Below are 16,301 nucleotides of genomic sequence, written 5' to 3'. Positions count from 1 at the left end.
CAGCTCCTGCTAACCCAGCCTTGTCTCCGCGGCCAAGACCTTGAATCGCAATTAATCACGAGCACCGCGTCACTTTCCCTCCCAGCACCATCTAAAAATATACCCAATACCTCACCACCATTCTATATTTCCTATCTCTCTCTACTTCCCAGCGCCATACACTCACACCTAACCTAAGTCAATATTAGTGTATAGCCACGCATCCAATACCTTATCGTTGCCCTACACGTATCTTCTACCAATACCCGATACTTTAAGGGACTATCTCCACTGCCACCACGCTGCCTCCGCTGATATTCTTTACCCTGCCACCGCCCTGCTCCTTCCTCACCGATGCCACCGCCTTGTCTCTTCCCTCCTTGCCACCACTCCCCTGCCAATACACGATCCCTTGCCAGGTAACCAATCGTCCTGTTTGCTGCTTCGATCATCATATTATCCCTCGCGACTTCCAATACCTATGTCTCCTGCTCCATTTCCCTTACCCCGTTCCTCTCAAGTTCTAAGGAGCCCTGCCTCGCCTTCCCTTCCCTCTGCTAGTGACATAATGTTCAGATTTTGGGGTTGAGGCTGAACAGGCGAGTCAAGGGTTCACTCCATAAGATCTTGATGCTGCCCACGTAAGAGGAAAAAGATAGTATGGTGTATGTCCTCTAAGTGGAGAAATAACAAGAGTGATATCAATAAAGAAGAAGAAAAGAAGAAGAAGAAGAAAAGAAGAAAAGAAGAAGAAGAAGAAGAAGAAGAAGAAGAAGAAGAAGAAGAAGAAGAAGAAGAAGAAGAAGAAGAAGAAGAGAATGATAATTTGGAACACATTTATCGCGATCACTCAAAAGAAAAAGAAGAGAAAGAATGAGGAGGTAGTGACGAAGAAGGAAGAAAAGGAGGAAGAGAAACAGGAGGAGGAAAGAGAAACACGGCGAGGGAAAGTGGCACGCGCTTCCGAACACGTACCCTACAATTAGTGTGCCAGTCAGTGTTAGAGCGAGAGCCGCGTCGAGGCGTGACCACCGGCGTACAATTAAGCAGTTTGGGTCGTGTAGGACATCACTGACAAAGGTGCAGAGGTTCAAGGGCGCCTCTCTCGACTCCCCCTTAATATCCTGCTCTCTTTCTTTTTTTATTATTATTCTTTTTATCTCAATGTTCGTCGTGTGTGTTTTCATATTCTGTTGTTTATTATTATTTTTTCTCTTACTGACAGACTTACTTTATCGTATTCGTGTATCTTATTTCTACGTTAATTTGCAGCAGGGATTGTTATAAAGACCGTTACATTTGATTGGCTGTTATCGTCATCGTTATAACAATCAGCAGCATCGTCATTATCATTACCGTGGTTTTTTTTTTTAATCATTGTTTCATAATATCCTTTGTCTTTTTTCCTTTCTTGCCAGATCTTTGTCGTTTCCTCACATTGATTAATCGTAACTCTCCTATGATTTGCGGCGATAATTAGACTAGTTAAGACAATTAGCCTGATATTGATATGATCGTTTGTCTATTATTTTGTATATTTGTTTTATCTCACCAAAATATATATAAAAGAATGACTCACTGAAGATCCCTACTCCAATACAGCTCAGAAAGAATTAACCAAGATTTGAGAAGTGTCTTGTTAGATCATTACCATTACCACAGTCAAGATTTATATCATCGTCATTATCATCAGCATCGTCGTCGTCATTATCTTCACCATCATCGTCATCACCACCACCAGCCTCCATGATTCCCCGCAGGACAAAGGCTTCCCAGTAGTCAGGGTCGCATCTATCAAATGCTAATTAGAGAGTAAACAGTAAGTGCTTGCAATTGTCAATTCTTTCCAAGCTGCATTTATAATCAGCATAATTATCATGAAAAATTAAAAAGTTACGTGTTTTTATCGTGGGAGTTAATTGGAGCATAATAGTTGCGATGATTTCATTTGTTATACTTTACACTCATTCTTATCCAAATGACAATTATGGTGTTCATTTATTCAGTATTCTCAGTAATATCATTTGTGAGGGAAAAGCTAATGGACTCCGTATCCAAGGTCAAACTAAACGCCATGTTTCTCTGTTTATTTATGTAGGAGCGCGTTCTACTTATGTTAGAATCATTTATTATCAATTTTCTATAAGTGACAAATAAGTAACTGAAATTTTAGAAGCACTATAGTTTTGTCTATTGCCATGCCATGTTCTATTTTTTAGCCATTTACTTACTTATCTGTTTGTTTTTTACACCAGTACGCTACTTTGTTCTTCATTATTTTCATTACTCTTACATGAAATAAAAGAATTATCAGTCACTACATTTTCATTTCTCTTCACTTCCATTTCAAGTGAAACTATGGTTTCGTTCCAGTGTTTTTCACTCATTTTTACATTTTCAATAGCATGACTGCCTATTTATTCTAGATGTTCTTTCTTTTTCTTTACGTTTTCCAATATACCTGAACTGCGAGTTTTTTATTGTTTTCAAATATTATGACTTTTTTATTCATTTCACCATCTGTTTTCAATACAATAATGCTAAACTTTCTCGGCAGTGTTGCTTCTTTTTTTTTTTTTGTGATAACATTTATTTTGCAATCCTTGTTAATCCTGGAATACTGTGATATGCTAAAAATCGTAAGTGATTGAGCAATATATATGTATTATATAAAGAAATGAAAAAACGAAACTCATACATCATGATATCAACGCAAAGATTGTTTCAATTGTAATATTAGATTAGGATTACACTTCTAATATAGATCATGACAAGTAAACTAAGAATATACATTATTTCAATACTCACTATTAATATATCCAGGCGTTGTAAGGCTGGCCTCTGGATGGAATCCCATTGTATTCCTCTAACAAGTGAACATTTCTTGTAAAATAAGAGAAAAAAAATCTCTAAATTTCTTCCCTCGTCGGTCTGCCTTAGAGCAGCACATTCGAGTGTTATTTCAACACAGTCAGCTCTATCGTCACCTTGAGGGAATACTTCAGTTTATTTTATCAGAGTTGGATATTATTTCCAAGTAAAAAAAATATATTCCTTCGAATTCAAGTTACCTCACGCACACAGTCGGCATGTAGCCAGCGACTCGGGCTGGTGGCGGCGGGCACTCAGCGCTGCGCGAGATAGTGGCGCGAAGCAGAACGAGCTCGGTTTGTTTATTTTTTCGTTTTTTCGCGTGTCGCTCTGTGGTTCGAAGCACCTAAACCATTATCCCTAACTTTGCAATATTGGTAAATTAGAGCAGGATGGAGGCGTGTATCGTGGCCCTGACGTATAAAGGTGTTGTGCCATCACCCCTGCCAGCACAGCCCTGCCATCAGCGCAAAATGCAGCGTAATAGCAGGCCTGGATTAAGACTAATTACTCAATTAATTAATCACACACACACACACACACACACACACACACACACACACACTATCCAGCTTCGTAATGTTAATATTTGAACAAAACCTGAAGTGAGGCTGAAGTGACGTTGGCAGATCATTAACTTGCCAACACACACCTGCCCTCCGCTGCCAAATGTGAGCCAGTCCAGTGTTTGGGAGTGACACAATTTCAGCGATGATACGTGCAAACTGTTATGTAGCAGTGTTTCAGTGGCAGTAAAGATTAAAAAAAAATATGCAGTCTTATGCCCTGCCGTGAACATTAAAACAATCACCGCTTGGGCTGATGATGCAACTAATGAACAACATAATCCTTAGAATTTCTGAGGAATGAGTGTTACTTGAAAACTGACGTTGGAGAGGAAACATAAACTTAATACTTTGACCTTTCATCCTCCACCCCCATTCATTCTCATACTCTCTCTCTCTCTCCCACTCCCATTCTCACTCTCACTCGTTACTGCCGGGCAACGACACGGACTCGCTGTCTCACTTTGTAGAAACGAAAGTCCTTTCTAACACTTTCCACTTCTCGACTCTCTATTTTTCCCCCAAGAGTTTAACTGTCGTCGGGAAACATTACTAATCTCCTTCAGCAAACTTTTGTGCATTTTTGACCTGAAACTCGAGGCTCGACGAGGACTTTTCTTTTTAAAGGTCAAGAAGGGAACGGTTTAGAAGCTGTGAAGGAACGGTAAAGGTGTGTAGGAGAGGACAAGGGCAGCAGGACACAGAGGACTTTGGAACAGGTGATGTTTGCCGGGTGACGAGAAGAGAATAGAGAAGAGAAGATAGGGGGATGGTGGTGAGTAGTAGTAGTAGTAGTAGTAGTAGTAGTAGTAGTAGTAGTAGAAACCAGACACTAAACATCTAAAACACCACAAGAACTCCTGTTAAACAAACACCAAGAGCACTCAACCCTTTCCATCCTTTCTGCCAAAACAAATAGTCCCCCTTCCCGTTCTTCCTTTCCTCCCTTTTCTCTGTTCTCTCCCTGATCCCAATACTGCCTATTCTTCTCCCCTCACTCCCCATTTTCCTTTGCCTTTCTCTGTCTTCCCTCGCCCTCGCCCTCCAGCCCTGCCTTCCTCATTGAGCAGCAAAATAACGTCCTTGGAAGAGGTAGATTTATGAGGTGTCAGGAGAAGCCACAGAGAGTAATGAAGTGTCATACCTGGCTAGAATTTTTGTTAATGAGAGCACAAGTATTCATTAGTTCTGAGGCAGGTATGTGGTTCATCTCTCTCTCTCTCTCTCTCTCTCTCTCTCTCTCTCTCTCTCTCTCTCTCTCTCTCTCTCTCTCTCTCTCTCTCTCTCTCTCTCTCTCTATCTATCTCTCTCTATCTATCTCTCTCTCTCTCTCTCTCTCTCTCTCTCTCTCTCTCTCTCTCTCTCTCTCTCTCTCTCTCTCTCTCTCTCTCTCTCTCTCTCTCTCTCTCTCTCTCTCTCTCTCTCTCTCTCTCTTACATACACAAACAGAAACATAGACAGACAGACAAACAGAAACACAGACAGAGACACTCAAACAACCAAACACTCAAACAGATAATGAAAGGAGACACAATTACCTCAACAAATATAAACCTACAGCATACAAACATACACAGACATACATGCACACTAGACAGCAAACAGACACATGGGTACACGGGGCAACAAACAGGCAGGCAGGCGGGCGGGGAGGCAGTAAGGGTCCAGCGTAATCACTTGAAAGGGAAGGTGGAATGGGTGACGTGAGTGAGATGGAACCAATAGACCACCAGGTTTGTCCCACCGATATTAAAATAGTTCGCGGAAGTTTAGCACTGTGAGGATGTAAGAGTCTTTTCATAGAGATGGAGAAAAGAGAGGAAGAGGAAGAAAAGAAACAGGAACAAGAGCAATAGCAAGAGCAAAAGACTTAGTGCAAAGATAATGAGGAGAATGCAGGACAATAAAAAAAAAGCAATAAACAACGAGGAGAAAGACAAGAAAGAGGAAGCAAAAGCAGGAGAAACAAAAGAAGCATACAAAGGCGCCATTGCCGAATAATGTAACGTAATGGAGAAATGAAAGAAAACAAAAGAATTAAGCAAACTGAGGAAGAAGAATCGTAGGAGTGAGGAGAAGAAAGAATTAAAAGAGGGAATTAAGTACCGACGCGTATAATGAATCTGTTTGCCCTCCATGTGAATTCTTTCCAAATGATTCTTTTCCCTTATCTCTTTATTATCTATCATTCAATTACTTTTTTTTTTTCTGAAACGATACTGCGTCAAAATTATCTTCGGAAACCTTCAGCGGATATCATGAGACTTTCTTATTTTCTTGCTTTAGCCCTTTCACGGCGACACGAAGCATTGAGCATCACCAAAAGCAATAAGTGAAATCTTTATAAGCATCAACAAGAAAGGAAGCGATGAAGAAGAATACGTTTTACAATTTTCTTTTCTAGTCTAAAGGTTGTATATGGTTGTAGAATATGTAAAGATGGATCTGAGTCTTTCAAATTATAAGGAAAGGTGAACCAAGTGGAAATGAAAGAGTTATAAGTTGTTTTTGTTGTTGTTTTTTTTCGTTATTTATCATAACTCTTTTTTTTCTTATTATTCTTTTGTTTTTCATCTCATAATAGTTCTGTTGATGTTGTTGTTGTTGTTGTTACTGTTGTTGATGATGCTGATGTGCTTCTTTGCGAGTCTCTTGTTGAAGTTATCTTATCATGCAGTCACTTATCTACTGCTTTGTCTCTCTCTCTCTCTCTCTCTCTCTCTCTCTCTCTCTCTCTCTCTCTCTCTCTCTCTCCTTTCCTTATCAGATGCCTTACTTTTCCACTAAACTTTTCAACATTCCACGTCTCTCTCTCTCTCTCTCTCTCTCTCTCTCTCTCTCTCTCTCTCTCTCTCTCTCTCTCTCTCTCTCTCTCTCTCTCTCCTTTCCTTATCAGATGCCTTACTTTTTCCACTAAACTTTTCAACATTCCACGTCTTTCTCTCTCTCTCTCTCTCTCTCTCTCTCTCTCTCTCTCTCTCTCTCTCTCTCTCTCTCTCTCTCTCTTGTTCTATCTACTTTTCTTGTTCTTCCATCTGCCTTGTTTTCCCGTCCCTACCTCCAGTTTTGTCCCTTTCCTCCCTCGGGCTTTCCTGCTCATAATCAGTGTTGCCGAGGGGGCCAACCATCATCCAGGGACTTAAGAGATCCGCTCGCCAGATGACTGAGGCTGAGCCATCTCCTTCCCGGGGGACTATGAACAAAAAGTATTTATGTCGAGATAAGTTTGGCCGGGCGAGGCGAGAAAGGGTCGAGCGAAGAAGAGATTTAGGGAAAGAGGTGTCAGTGATGAGAGTGAAATGTGTACCGGAGGATAACAAGGAGGAACCGGAATTAGCACTTTAATCTTAGCTCGTAGTATCTTGAAAGAAAAGGAGTGACAGAAAACGTAAAAAGAAATAAGGAAAGATTAGAGTTTTCTTTTTCTTGGTGCGTGTTTATATAGTTTCAATTAGGTCGCTTTGAAACATCGTCACATAAGTTAAAGTAACATATCGTGCTTGTTTAACCTGGTGACTAGGTTGAGAGGGTTAGTGCGAAGCGAAAGAGAAAAGAAGAGTTTAAGAAAAAGGAGGAATCATTGGCAATCTCTATGAATCAGAAAGCCTATCAGAAAGCCACACATCTTTGCCACTGCCCATGACCTATCTAGTCCACACCCCCACAAGGCAAACTAATAGCACTTATCTAGTCTTCACCATCTAGTTCCTGTCTCGCTTCCCCCTCTCATTTCATTCCCAAGTTTCCCTCAGTACTACGTAAACGCGCACACGTGGGGACTTTTATAGGTGGCAATAGAAGATGAAACTCGCGCTGTGTGTGTGTGTGTGTGTGTGTGTGTGTGTGGGCAGAGTCGAGGCGGCATGGCAGAAAGCTAATAGTTGCGACGTCGTATTGTAAGGACGAGAAAGAGCGTATGCATTGATAGAGAAGTAATACACATGTAGCCAGGCACAGATGGTGTCGAAACTCTCTCTCTCTCTCTCTCTCTCTCTCTCTCTCTCTCTCTCTCTCTCTCTCTCTCTCTCTCTCTCTCTCTCTCTCTGGTCGGAAGGGCAAAGGGTACGTATCCTATGAACTGGGGAGCGCTGCAGTCTTGTTAGTGTCACTGGGTGTTGTTTATAAGCAGGAAGAAGGACGTACTCTTCAGGTCAAGGGAGGGCGTGGACTGTCTTGTGACAGCGAGGAAACAAGCATTGAATGAACCTCAAATACCTTACAAATTTTTCTTGCATTAACGACAGCAAAAGAAGTAATAAAGATAAACCACTGTCATTCAACTTGGAATGGTTCATAAGCCAACAGCGAGATGAACTCACTAACAAAAAATTATATTTCGAGAGACTGGACGAGGCCATTACGAAACGGACGAGAGGGCAACAGTAGAGGACCAGGGGAGGGGGTTAGGAATGAGAGGAACGACGCCAGGTAACTTAGCAACAATTTGCACACAGATATTCTGAAGCAGAAACACGGTAAAGAAATTGCAAAAGACCTTGTAGAAATAGCATGAGAAAGGGTCACCGCCAACCTAACTCTGCTCCGTCCTATCCTTCACAAGTTCGCTGGATACGTCACTCATTATATTGCTTAAAGATTCCCTTCCTCCATTTACATCATCACTGCCAAGATTACCCAACATCCAGGAAACACTTACCTCGTTCCTGAATCGCTATGTACCCCAAAAACGTCTAGAAAATAAAGTAAATCGATAAATATTACATTGGACGTAACACAGCACAACACAGCCCGCAACCAGCCGAACACGGACTGACTGACTGCCCCGTAAAAGAAAAGGATGTGCGGGGAGGTTCCTAGTTAGGGAGAACCTGCACTTCTAGATGGCGCTGTTTTTGAGATTTTGATGAAAATAATTCCTTTCCCACCTCGAGCAGTTATATATGTATAGAAATTTCTAGATAAATGGTAAGAGAGAGAGAGAGAGAGAGAGAGAGAGAGTGCGTGTGTGTGTGTGTGTGTGTGTGTGTGTGTGTGTGTGTGTGTGTAGAGAGAGAGAGAGAGAGAGAGTGTGTGTGTGTGTGTGTGTGTATGAGCGTGGGACGATCTATAAACATATATTAAATGTAAACACACCATAATCACAGGTATTTCATAAACTTCCTCTTAGTCATCTATCACACGAATAACCATCTGTGAGCCTTCTTTCCCTTCCTAACACTGCTTTCCCTTCTCCCCCAGGCTAAACAAGAGTCACAGGGCGGCTCAGGACGCGGAATACCCGGCATACGGTGTGACAGGACCTAACAAGGATATGTCGCCCTCCGGAGACCGCAAGCTCGCCCAGTCCGCCCACATGTACCACTATCAGCATCAGAAGCAGCAGATGATCGCTCTCGAAAAGTAAGACTCAGCAGCACTATATAAACATCATGCTTATATGCGATTGTATTTGAAGCCAGCATAGAGGAAGTCATGGTATCATTTTTTAATTGCATCCCATACATATACGAGATGATGTTTTCTTTTTATTCCCAGAAAGGCGTAAATGAAGAATAGATCTGATAGAGTTCTTATAGTGAAATAATAGGATACTACAAGAGTAACAAACAAAATTCTTGAGTTGAGTAATCAGGATTGGAGAAGAAAAGGGACTTCGATATGAAAAAGAATGGAGGAAAAAACATTGATTCTCAAATAAAGCGGTAGTTCAATAGACTCAGTTATCAGATTGTTATTGCTGAGTCATTGGGGGGGACCTTAAAAGAAGACAACTTTATAAGATAGGGAAAACAGGCAAGCATGTTTAACACAGAAAGTGCCACGTAAAGTGTTGATGGCTAATTGCATCTTCCCTGACTTTCTTATACTCTTATGTTCTTGTGCCATGCTAAGGCTGCCTCCTCCCCGCAGATCCTCGGGAGGGGAGCGTCATGGGTCCACCTCTGACGTGGACTCCGAGGAAGAGGGTGAAGAGAACGAGTACACGGTATATGAATGTCCCGGCCTGGCCCCGGTGAGTGTGTGTGTGTGTGTGTGTGCGTGTGTGTGTGTGTGTGTGGGTGTGTGTGTGTTTGTTTGTTTGTTTGTTTGTGTGTGTATGTGTGTGTTTGTTTGTGTGTGTGTGTGTGTGTGTGTGTGTGTGTGTGTGTGTGTGTGTGTGTGTGTGTGTGTGTGTGTGTGTGTGTGTGTGTGTTGTTTGTTTGTTTGTTTGTGTGTGTGTGTGTGTGTGTGTGTGTGTGTGTGTGTGTGTGTGTGTGTGTGTGTGTGTGTGTTCTTCACTAAATAAGAATACTTGTTTTTGAGTTTGATGTTAAGTACTGATCTCTTTGTAATGAAACGTAGATTCGTTCCCTTCCAATCTTTTTCTTCTCTCTATCTCTGAAGAACATGAGGCGATAATTGGTTATTTTTATAATGTTCTTACGTCATCTGTTTACATTATCAAGATAAGAGTGATTTTATTCATCTCTGTCTCTCTCTCTCTCTCTCTCTCTCTCTCTCTCTCTCTCTCTCTCTCTCTCTCTCTCTCTCTCTCTCTCTCTCTCTCTCTCTCTGTCTGTCTAATGGAGGGTAGGGTACAGGAAAAGGGGTAGAGAGACAGGAAGAAATTCAGAAGAAAAATAGAAATATAGAGATAGAAGGACGTGACTGGGTGGACCGGTCAATTGTTTTAATAATTACATAGTTATTGACGAGACAATATTTCTTCGCAGACTGGAGAGATGGAGGTGAAGAACCCGCTCTTCCACGACGACCCAACACCGGCTACGCCCTCCATCAGGAAGGAGACAGAGCAGGACCACGAGGAAGACAAGAGTAACAAGTGAATGACATGAACTGCAAGGCTCAAGTGGCTGACGAGTTTGATTTATCCCCGTAAATAGGAAAATGAATGCTACAGTAAATTATGAGGCAGAGTGAACTTACAAGAAGTGTCTGGCGTACATTGATGTAACACAAGACGTATTGTGATGTGCAGCAGTCTTGTCATTGTATGAGCCGTGTGGGAAAATGTCATCATAATAAAACAAGCTTGTAATTCGATAAAAGGAACATAAACACAACAGGAACATGTAAGGAGAGAGTTGTACATCCTGCTACACATACGCACACATACACGAATACATGCACCTACATACACACACACTACCTGTGAATGCCTGCATAGATTCCAGAAAAGATCAACCCGCACAACTCTCGGCTCACGGGACACTGGATCCTTTTTTTTGCAAGTTTAGAAAAAATACAGCTGTGTACAATGTCGAAAAAAAAAAAAAATTATCAGCATCACTCTTCCTTTCCTAAAAACTCTTACAAGACAAGGCAGAGAAAACAAATATATACAAACTAGCAGAATACGTGTTGATAAGAGCTTGCTATCAGTTTCTACAAATTAGTCACTTTTTACATTTGCATAGATTCTCTAGAAAACAAGAAAAGATCATTGATGCATACAAAAATAGTTTCTATAAATATTTTTACTTTCACACCTACTGAAATTAATTTAGATCAAGAAAAGGAAAGCAGAAAGAATGTGACAGAAAAGATGCGTTTCTAATAAATTCTTTAACCTTTACATCTACAGAAATCCCGTTAGAGAGTAACAAAAAAATCTATGATAAGGAAGAGATCAGTTAGCCAAAGCACAGTTACCGGTAAAGATTATTCTGTCTTGTACTTTCTGTTGGTCACTTAACGGAGCAAGTCACGTGGAGCCGCCGGCCATTTATCATATTGATCGCAAACCATCAGAAGATCGATAAAATGGATAAATGGATACGCAAGACCTTAACGAAAACGCTGCACGGATCCTGTCATTTACCAATATTGTCAATGTTCCAAAATGAGGAAGAATTTTTCTCCTTATTCTTCTTTTTCCTTCGTTTTCTTTTACATTACTAAACTTGGCAAACCTTTCATCGTTTAGTACAAATGTAGGATGAAGATGATGAAGATGAAGACGATGATGAATTTACCAGAGATTTTGATAGTGAGTCTAGATAGATGGTGTGACACTTTTGGGGTAGGAAAGTTACATATACAGCTAAGAGCCTCCTCATCTTACGTAGATTAATCCCGTACATGCTACACAAAATCCACCATCATGCCAAACACGAGACAGTATTATTACTTGTTCACTTACCACGAGAGGGAAAGCAAAAAAAAAAAAGATATATATATATATATATATATATATATATATATATATATATATATATATATATATATATATATTATGTATAATAATAAAAGGTGAAATATTTAGAAGTCTATAAACCGCTAACAGATCTCTCTTTTCTACCCATAACATGTACACACATTAAGAGAAAAAATAATGCTAATAATGATATCAACAGCCACTCTCGATTTTCTGTCGTGACTCTTATACTGAAAAATTTCACTTCCAATCAGCCCCAATCTCGCAGCAGCATTGTTGAGTCCCCAGTAACGTTCAAAAGCTCGCTGCCTCTACAAGTTCCCGCATTTACCACTACATACACACACGTAGCTCCGGCAGGATTGTGTCTCCTTAGTGTAAAGAAGTTAAAAGCCATATCCTCATCCCTCCTATTTAATCCTTTGTAACTGTACCATCCTCAGAGCTTAACTTCTTATTTAACCCTAGTCATATAGGCCTATCTCATTATAGTATACTTTTTTTTTGTTTCTCATACATATACACACACATAACTTGATCGACTTCATATACGTACCATACATAACCGTTATTCATAGTTATGCGTGTCTATATTAGCTAAACTGACTATTTCGTAGATGCTCTGTTCCCGAAGCCTTGTCTACGTATGCCTTCAACTAAAGAAAAGGAAAAAAATATATATATGAAAGAAAAAAAATGGATATATAGTTTGTCCCCTTGAATTACATATAAGTTTAGTGAAGAAAATAAATTAGCTCTCCTTGTATTTTCTTATCGATGCGTGATTGTACAGCCACGATTGATTAGTTTAAGACAAATGCCCTCACTCACAGATTTCTGAAACAAGCGCACTCGCCACTGTACTAACTGCTACGCTAAATTATTGATATTTTTTTAAACACCAGATTACTGAGTTTATTTTTTCGTGAGTCTTCCCTCTCCTCAACATACCCAAATAGTGGTAGTTTGTCAGAGAAAAACTTTATGGAGGAAATATAGACATTCGGTGGTAAACAATAACGAGGGATGCTAATTTCTCTCTCTCTCTCTCTCTCTCTCTCTCTCTCTCTCTCTCTCTCTCTCTCTCTCTCTCTCTCTGACGTGGTGATTTATTGCTTTACGGTCATAAGTATGTCCGAACACACACACACACACACACACACACACACACACACACACACACACAAACACACACTTTGTCACACACAACAAGAGGTATTCAGTGATATGGCTACTTTTTCCTCTAGTCTAGAAGGTAAAGCACTCGCTTGATAAGTGTCTTCAGTGATAGCATATCAACTTTTACGTCTCTCTCTCTCTCTCTCTCTCTCTCTCTCTCTCTCTCTCTCTCTCTCTCTCTCTCTCTCTCTCTCTCTCTCTCTCTCGTTCTTATAGCTAGAGCACACACATTTGAACGTCACCACACACTGTATGTTCTCAGCACATCCTCCTCACGCTTGCCAAAGTTGAGTTGCTCTCCCCCAAAGCCTTCCCTGTACGCTGTCACCACCCACCTCCCGCAGGCCACCGAGGTTGAGGCAGTGACAATAAAATGTTAACGTGTATTCGCTACAGTAAAGATAGTTGTCTAAATTATAATATTCTTTAAAATAGGAAAAATGGGTCAATATCACGAGAAATACTACGTCCCCGTACTGTATTGTTCATAAGTCAAAAATATTTAATTACGTTCATTGAGATAAATTATTAGTGGAGTATACTGGAGTAAATAATATAAGTTTATATAATCATTACTGAGCCATTTTACATAGGATCAATGTTGTGTTACGTTTAGATGAACTCTATAAAAGTATATATATATATATATATATATATATATATATATATATATATATATATATATATATATATATATATATATATATATATATATATATATATATATATATATATATATATATATATATATATATATATATGCACTCACAAAATATTGCATGCCTTAATTGTTCCTTACAGTCTATGTTCAGTATTATAAAGCAAATATATCTATAGAAATATATACATACAGTACTTAGTGTGGTGTGATTTAGCATTAAGGAGAGCCTAGTTAGCTTGCTGGAAACAAGTATATTTTTGCTGTATTAGATTGTATACTGAAGGAAAAGCCACTGAGCTGGGAACTGACCACCCGAGACAGACTCCGCTGCCAGTCGGTCTTGGCCCTGTCTTTCTTCAGTCGTCTTAGTCACTGCAGCTGTAGTCAATATGAACGCTGAATGTTGCACACTGTTTAAAAGAAAATACGTGTTTTTCTTTTGAATAAATGAGTCAATATTTGTGCCTGTATTAAAGGAGAATTTTTATATCAAATTACAAAGTACCTAAGATTCGACTGTCACGTTGGTCTGCCTCTTGACGGCTCCCAGCTCTCCCTCTCGCGGCCAGAGACCCTCAGGCTGGCTCGCCGCGGTCGGTCCTGACGAAACCACCACTTTTGCCCCAATGTACTACGTACACTACCAGCTACCAGAAGTTAGCACTCACGACCATCCTATCAGGGAATACTAGTTTGGCTCGTAAGGTCGGTTAAAATGAGTACATTCTACGGACTAATAAATTTTAGAAGAAAACTTGCAGGTCTTTTTTTTCACTCACGTTGGTTTCGTTGGAGATGAGTATATTATATTTTGACAGAATTTGTACTTCACAGCCTGCATTTGTACGTACTGTCGTATCAGAAAAAAAGCGCGAGAAACTAATAACTAGGTGTTGCTTACATATTCTGTAAAACTTCGTATCTTCTCTTAATAACACAATCTCTCAGTAAAACAGCAAAGTAGAAAAATTAATGCCTACGCCGTTTTGCCTCTTTGGATATCCACACAACATTTACACATTATACAAGTTACCTCAAATAGCTAGTAGCAGAGGGAAACGCTGAGCAGCACAACTTGTCATGATAACCCGGGTCAAGACAGTCACTTCTCTTTGCCAGCATATGATTAGTGAACCTTGGCTAGATCGCCCCAGAACACCACTACCAGAAGGACGGACACGTTGACCACAGAGTCTCAATAGGTACCACTGTAGTCCCTCATCAGACTGTATGGCAAATAAACTAACTTTCTGCTCCGCCAATGCTGTTTATTTTATCCTTTTTTTTCTACTTTTATCAAACAACAGAACTTAGTATTGGAACACACACACACACACACACACACACACACACACACACACACACACACACACACACACACACACACACACACACACACACACACACACACACACACACACACACACACACACACACACAGATAGACAGATAGATAAATAGATAGATAGATAAATAAATAGATATTGACCACAACCAAACATTACAGTTACAGGAGGACTTGGAAGGTATGGTCCATCAAAATGTTTTCTATAAGAACTTGTAAATGGCTTAAAACAGAATAAAACTTGAAATGCATAAAACGTCCATTTATACAAACAAACGCATGAAACGCCAAAAGCACACACACACACACACACACACACACAGCTTGGTCTTGGATGCAATTCCAGGTCTGCTTGACGATGACAATCCTACCAACTGCCGATCCCCCAAGAGAGGAGCACCAACACCCTGAAATTTACCTCTTCCACCTATGAGGCTTTGTTCTCTCATAATTGTTCTTTTCAAGGGTCAGAGGGGTTATTAGTGAGATCATCATGGATATACGAGAGGTAAGAATGGAAGTAAAAATATTGGGATACAGGATTGGAGGAGATGGGGGTTCAGAGACCCATATTAGAGGCAAAGTTATCGTTCCATCTACAGTATAGACAGGAGATGTCGTGTCGCCTACCTGGGTATACACTTCCATGTAAAGATATGGCACGGTGAGTTACCAGACAAGTACCCTCAGGCAACTTCAAGAAAGCACTGTGAAGTGTGAACACACTAGTCTGGGCACCGCGACGACACATCAGACAGACTTTGCACTAGCTTTTTTTTCACATTTCATTCTGAATATGAAATCAATCATCAAAGTTGATCTTTACTTAACCAGCTCACGAGTCAAGGTGAGGGAACAAAAGTTTCATTGGGACTATTATCTCGTAATTCTTGATGAGTTCTGGAGCCGATTGTAGAGGACTTATTCCACAAGTAATCAAAATTATTGTAAGTTACAATTAATGCAAAGCCAATTTGGATTGTGTGTAAGACATGCATTGACAAACAACAATGAAGGATCACAAAATTACTGATCAATAGGAATCAACCACTTAACTGTAAATACGTAAAGTAAGTTGATACAATACCACAATGAAAAGATAACTTGTCCTCTCAGATAGATCATCATATTTCCTGTTGAGAACTTTGGAACATCTTGTACACATAAATGTAGTGGATATAAATACGATAAATGTTCGTTTAAGGTCCATTCCTGCACACTGTTCTACCAAACTTACTGACAGTTGCTGACCTTAATTAGCCCTGGTTAGGTTAGGTTAGGTTAGGCTAAGTTACATGTTGAGAATTGGTCTTTAATGGCAATTACAACTTCAATAAAGAAACTGTCTTAATTTGCGATGCCTGTGAAATGCATATGTAATCACAAACAGTATGCAGGTGACGTGAAGGTAAAGCTATATAACTTTGATAATTACAGGGGAAAAAATACAAAATAAAATTTGAAATAACAGAAGAGGGTAGCTATGAGATGAAAAACTAATGATAAGATTCAAGTAAGTACATTTTTAGACTAATATCTGAAGCTCGGGCGTAAAACTGATCAGTTCCCCATAAAGTGCGT

General features: G+C 40.0%; 1 protein-coding gene and 1 long non-coding RNA gene across 2 annotated transcripts in view; one reads left to right on the top strand and one right to left on the bottom strand.

Moving 5' to 3' along the window:
- Positions 1-3,060, bottom strand: part of LOC123499506 — a 68,638-nt gene extending 65,578 nt beyond the window's left edge. Inside the window, exon 1 of the long non-coding RNA XR_006673002.1 lies at positions 2,788-3,060. This is a non-coding gene — a long non-coding RNA (uncharacterized LOC123499506). The remainder of the gene's footprint in view (positions 1-2,787) is intronic.
- Positions 1-14,637, top strand: part of LOC123499504 (neural proliferation differentiation and control protein 1-like) — a 240,356-nt gene extending 225,719 nt beyond the window's left edge. The window contains exons 6-8 of the mRNA XM_045247557.1: positions 8,616-8,777; positions 9,288-9,390; positions 10,091-14,637. Of these exons, the coding sequence (XP_045103492.1) occupies positions 8,616-8,777; positions 9,288-9,390; positions 10,091-10,204 (379 nt within the window). The 3' untranslated portion in view covers positions 10,205-14,637. The remainder of the gene's footprint in view (positions 1-8,615; positions 8,778-9,287; positions 9,391-10,090) is intronic.
- The last annotated feature ends 1,664 nt before the right edge of the window (positions 14,638-16,301 follow it).

The sequence above is a fragment of the Portunus trituberculatus genome, chromosome 50 (assembly GCF_017591435.1).
Source record: "Portunus trituberculatus isolate SZX2019 chromosome 50, ASM1759143v1, whole genome shotgun sequence".
Taxonomy (NCBI): domain Eukaryota; kingdom Metazoa; phylum Arthropoda; class Malacostraca; order Decapoda; family Portunidae; genus Portunus; species Portunus trituberculatus.
Note: the sequence above shows the minus strand (reverse complement) of the source record. Positions and strands in the feature narration are given on the sequence as shown.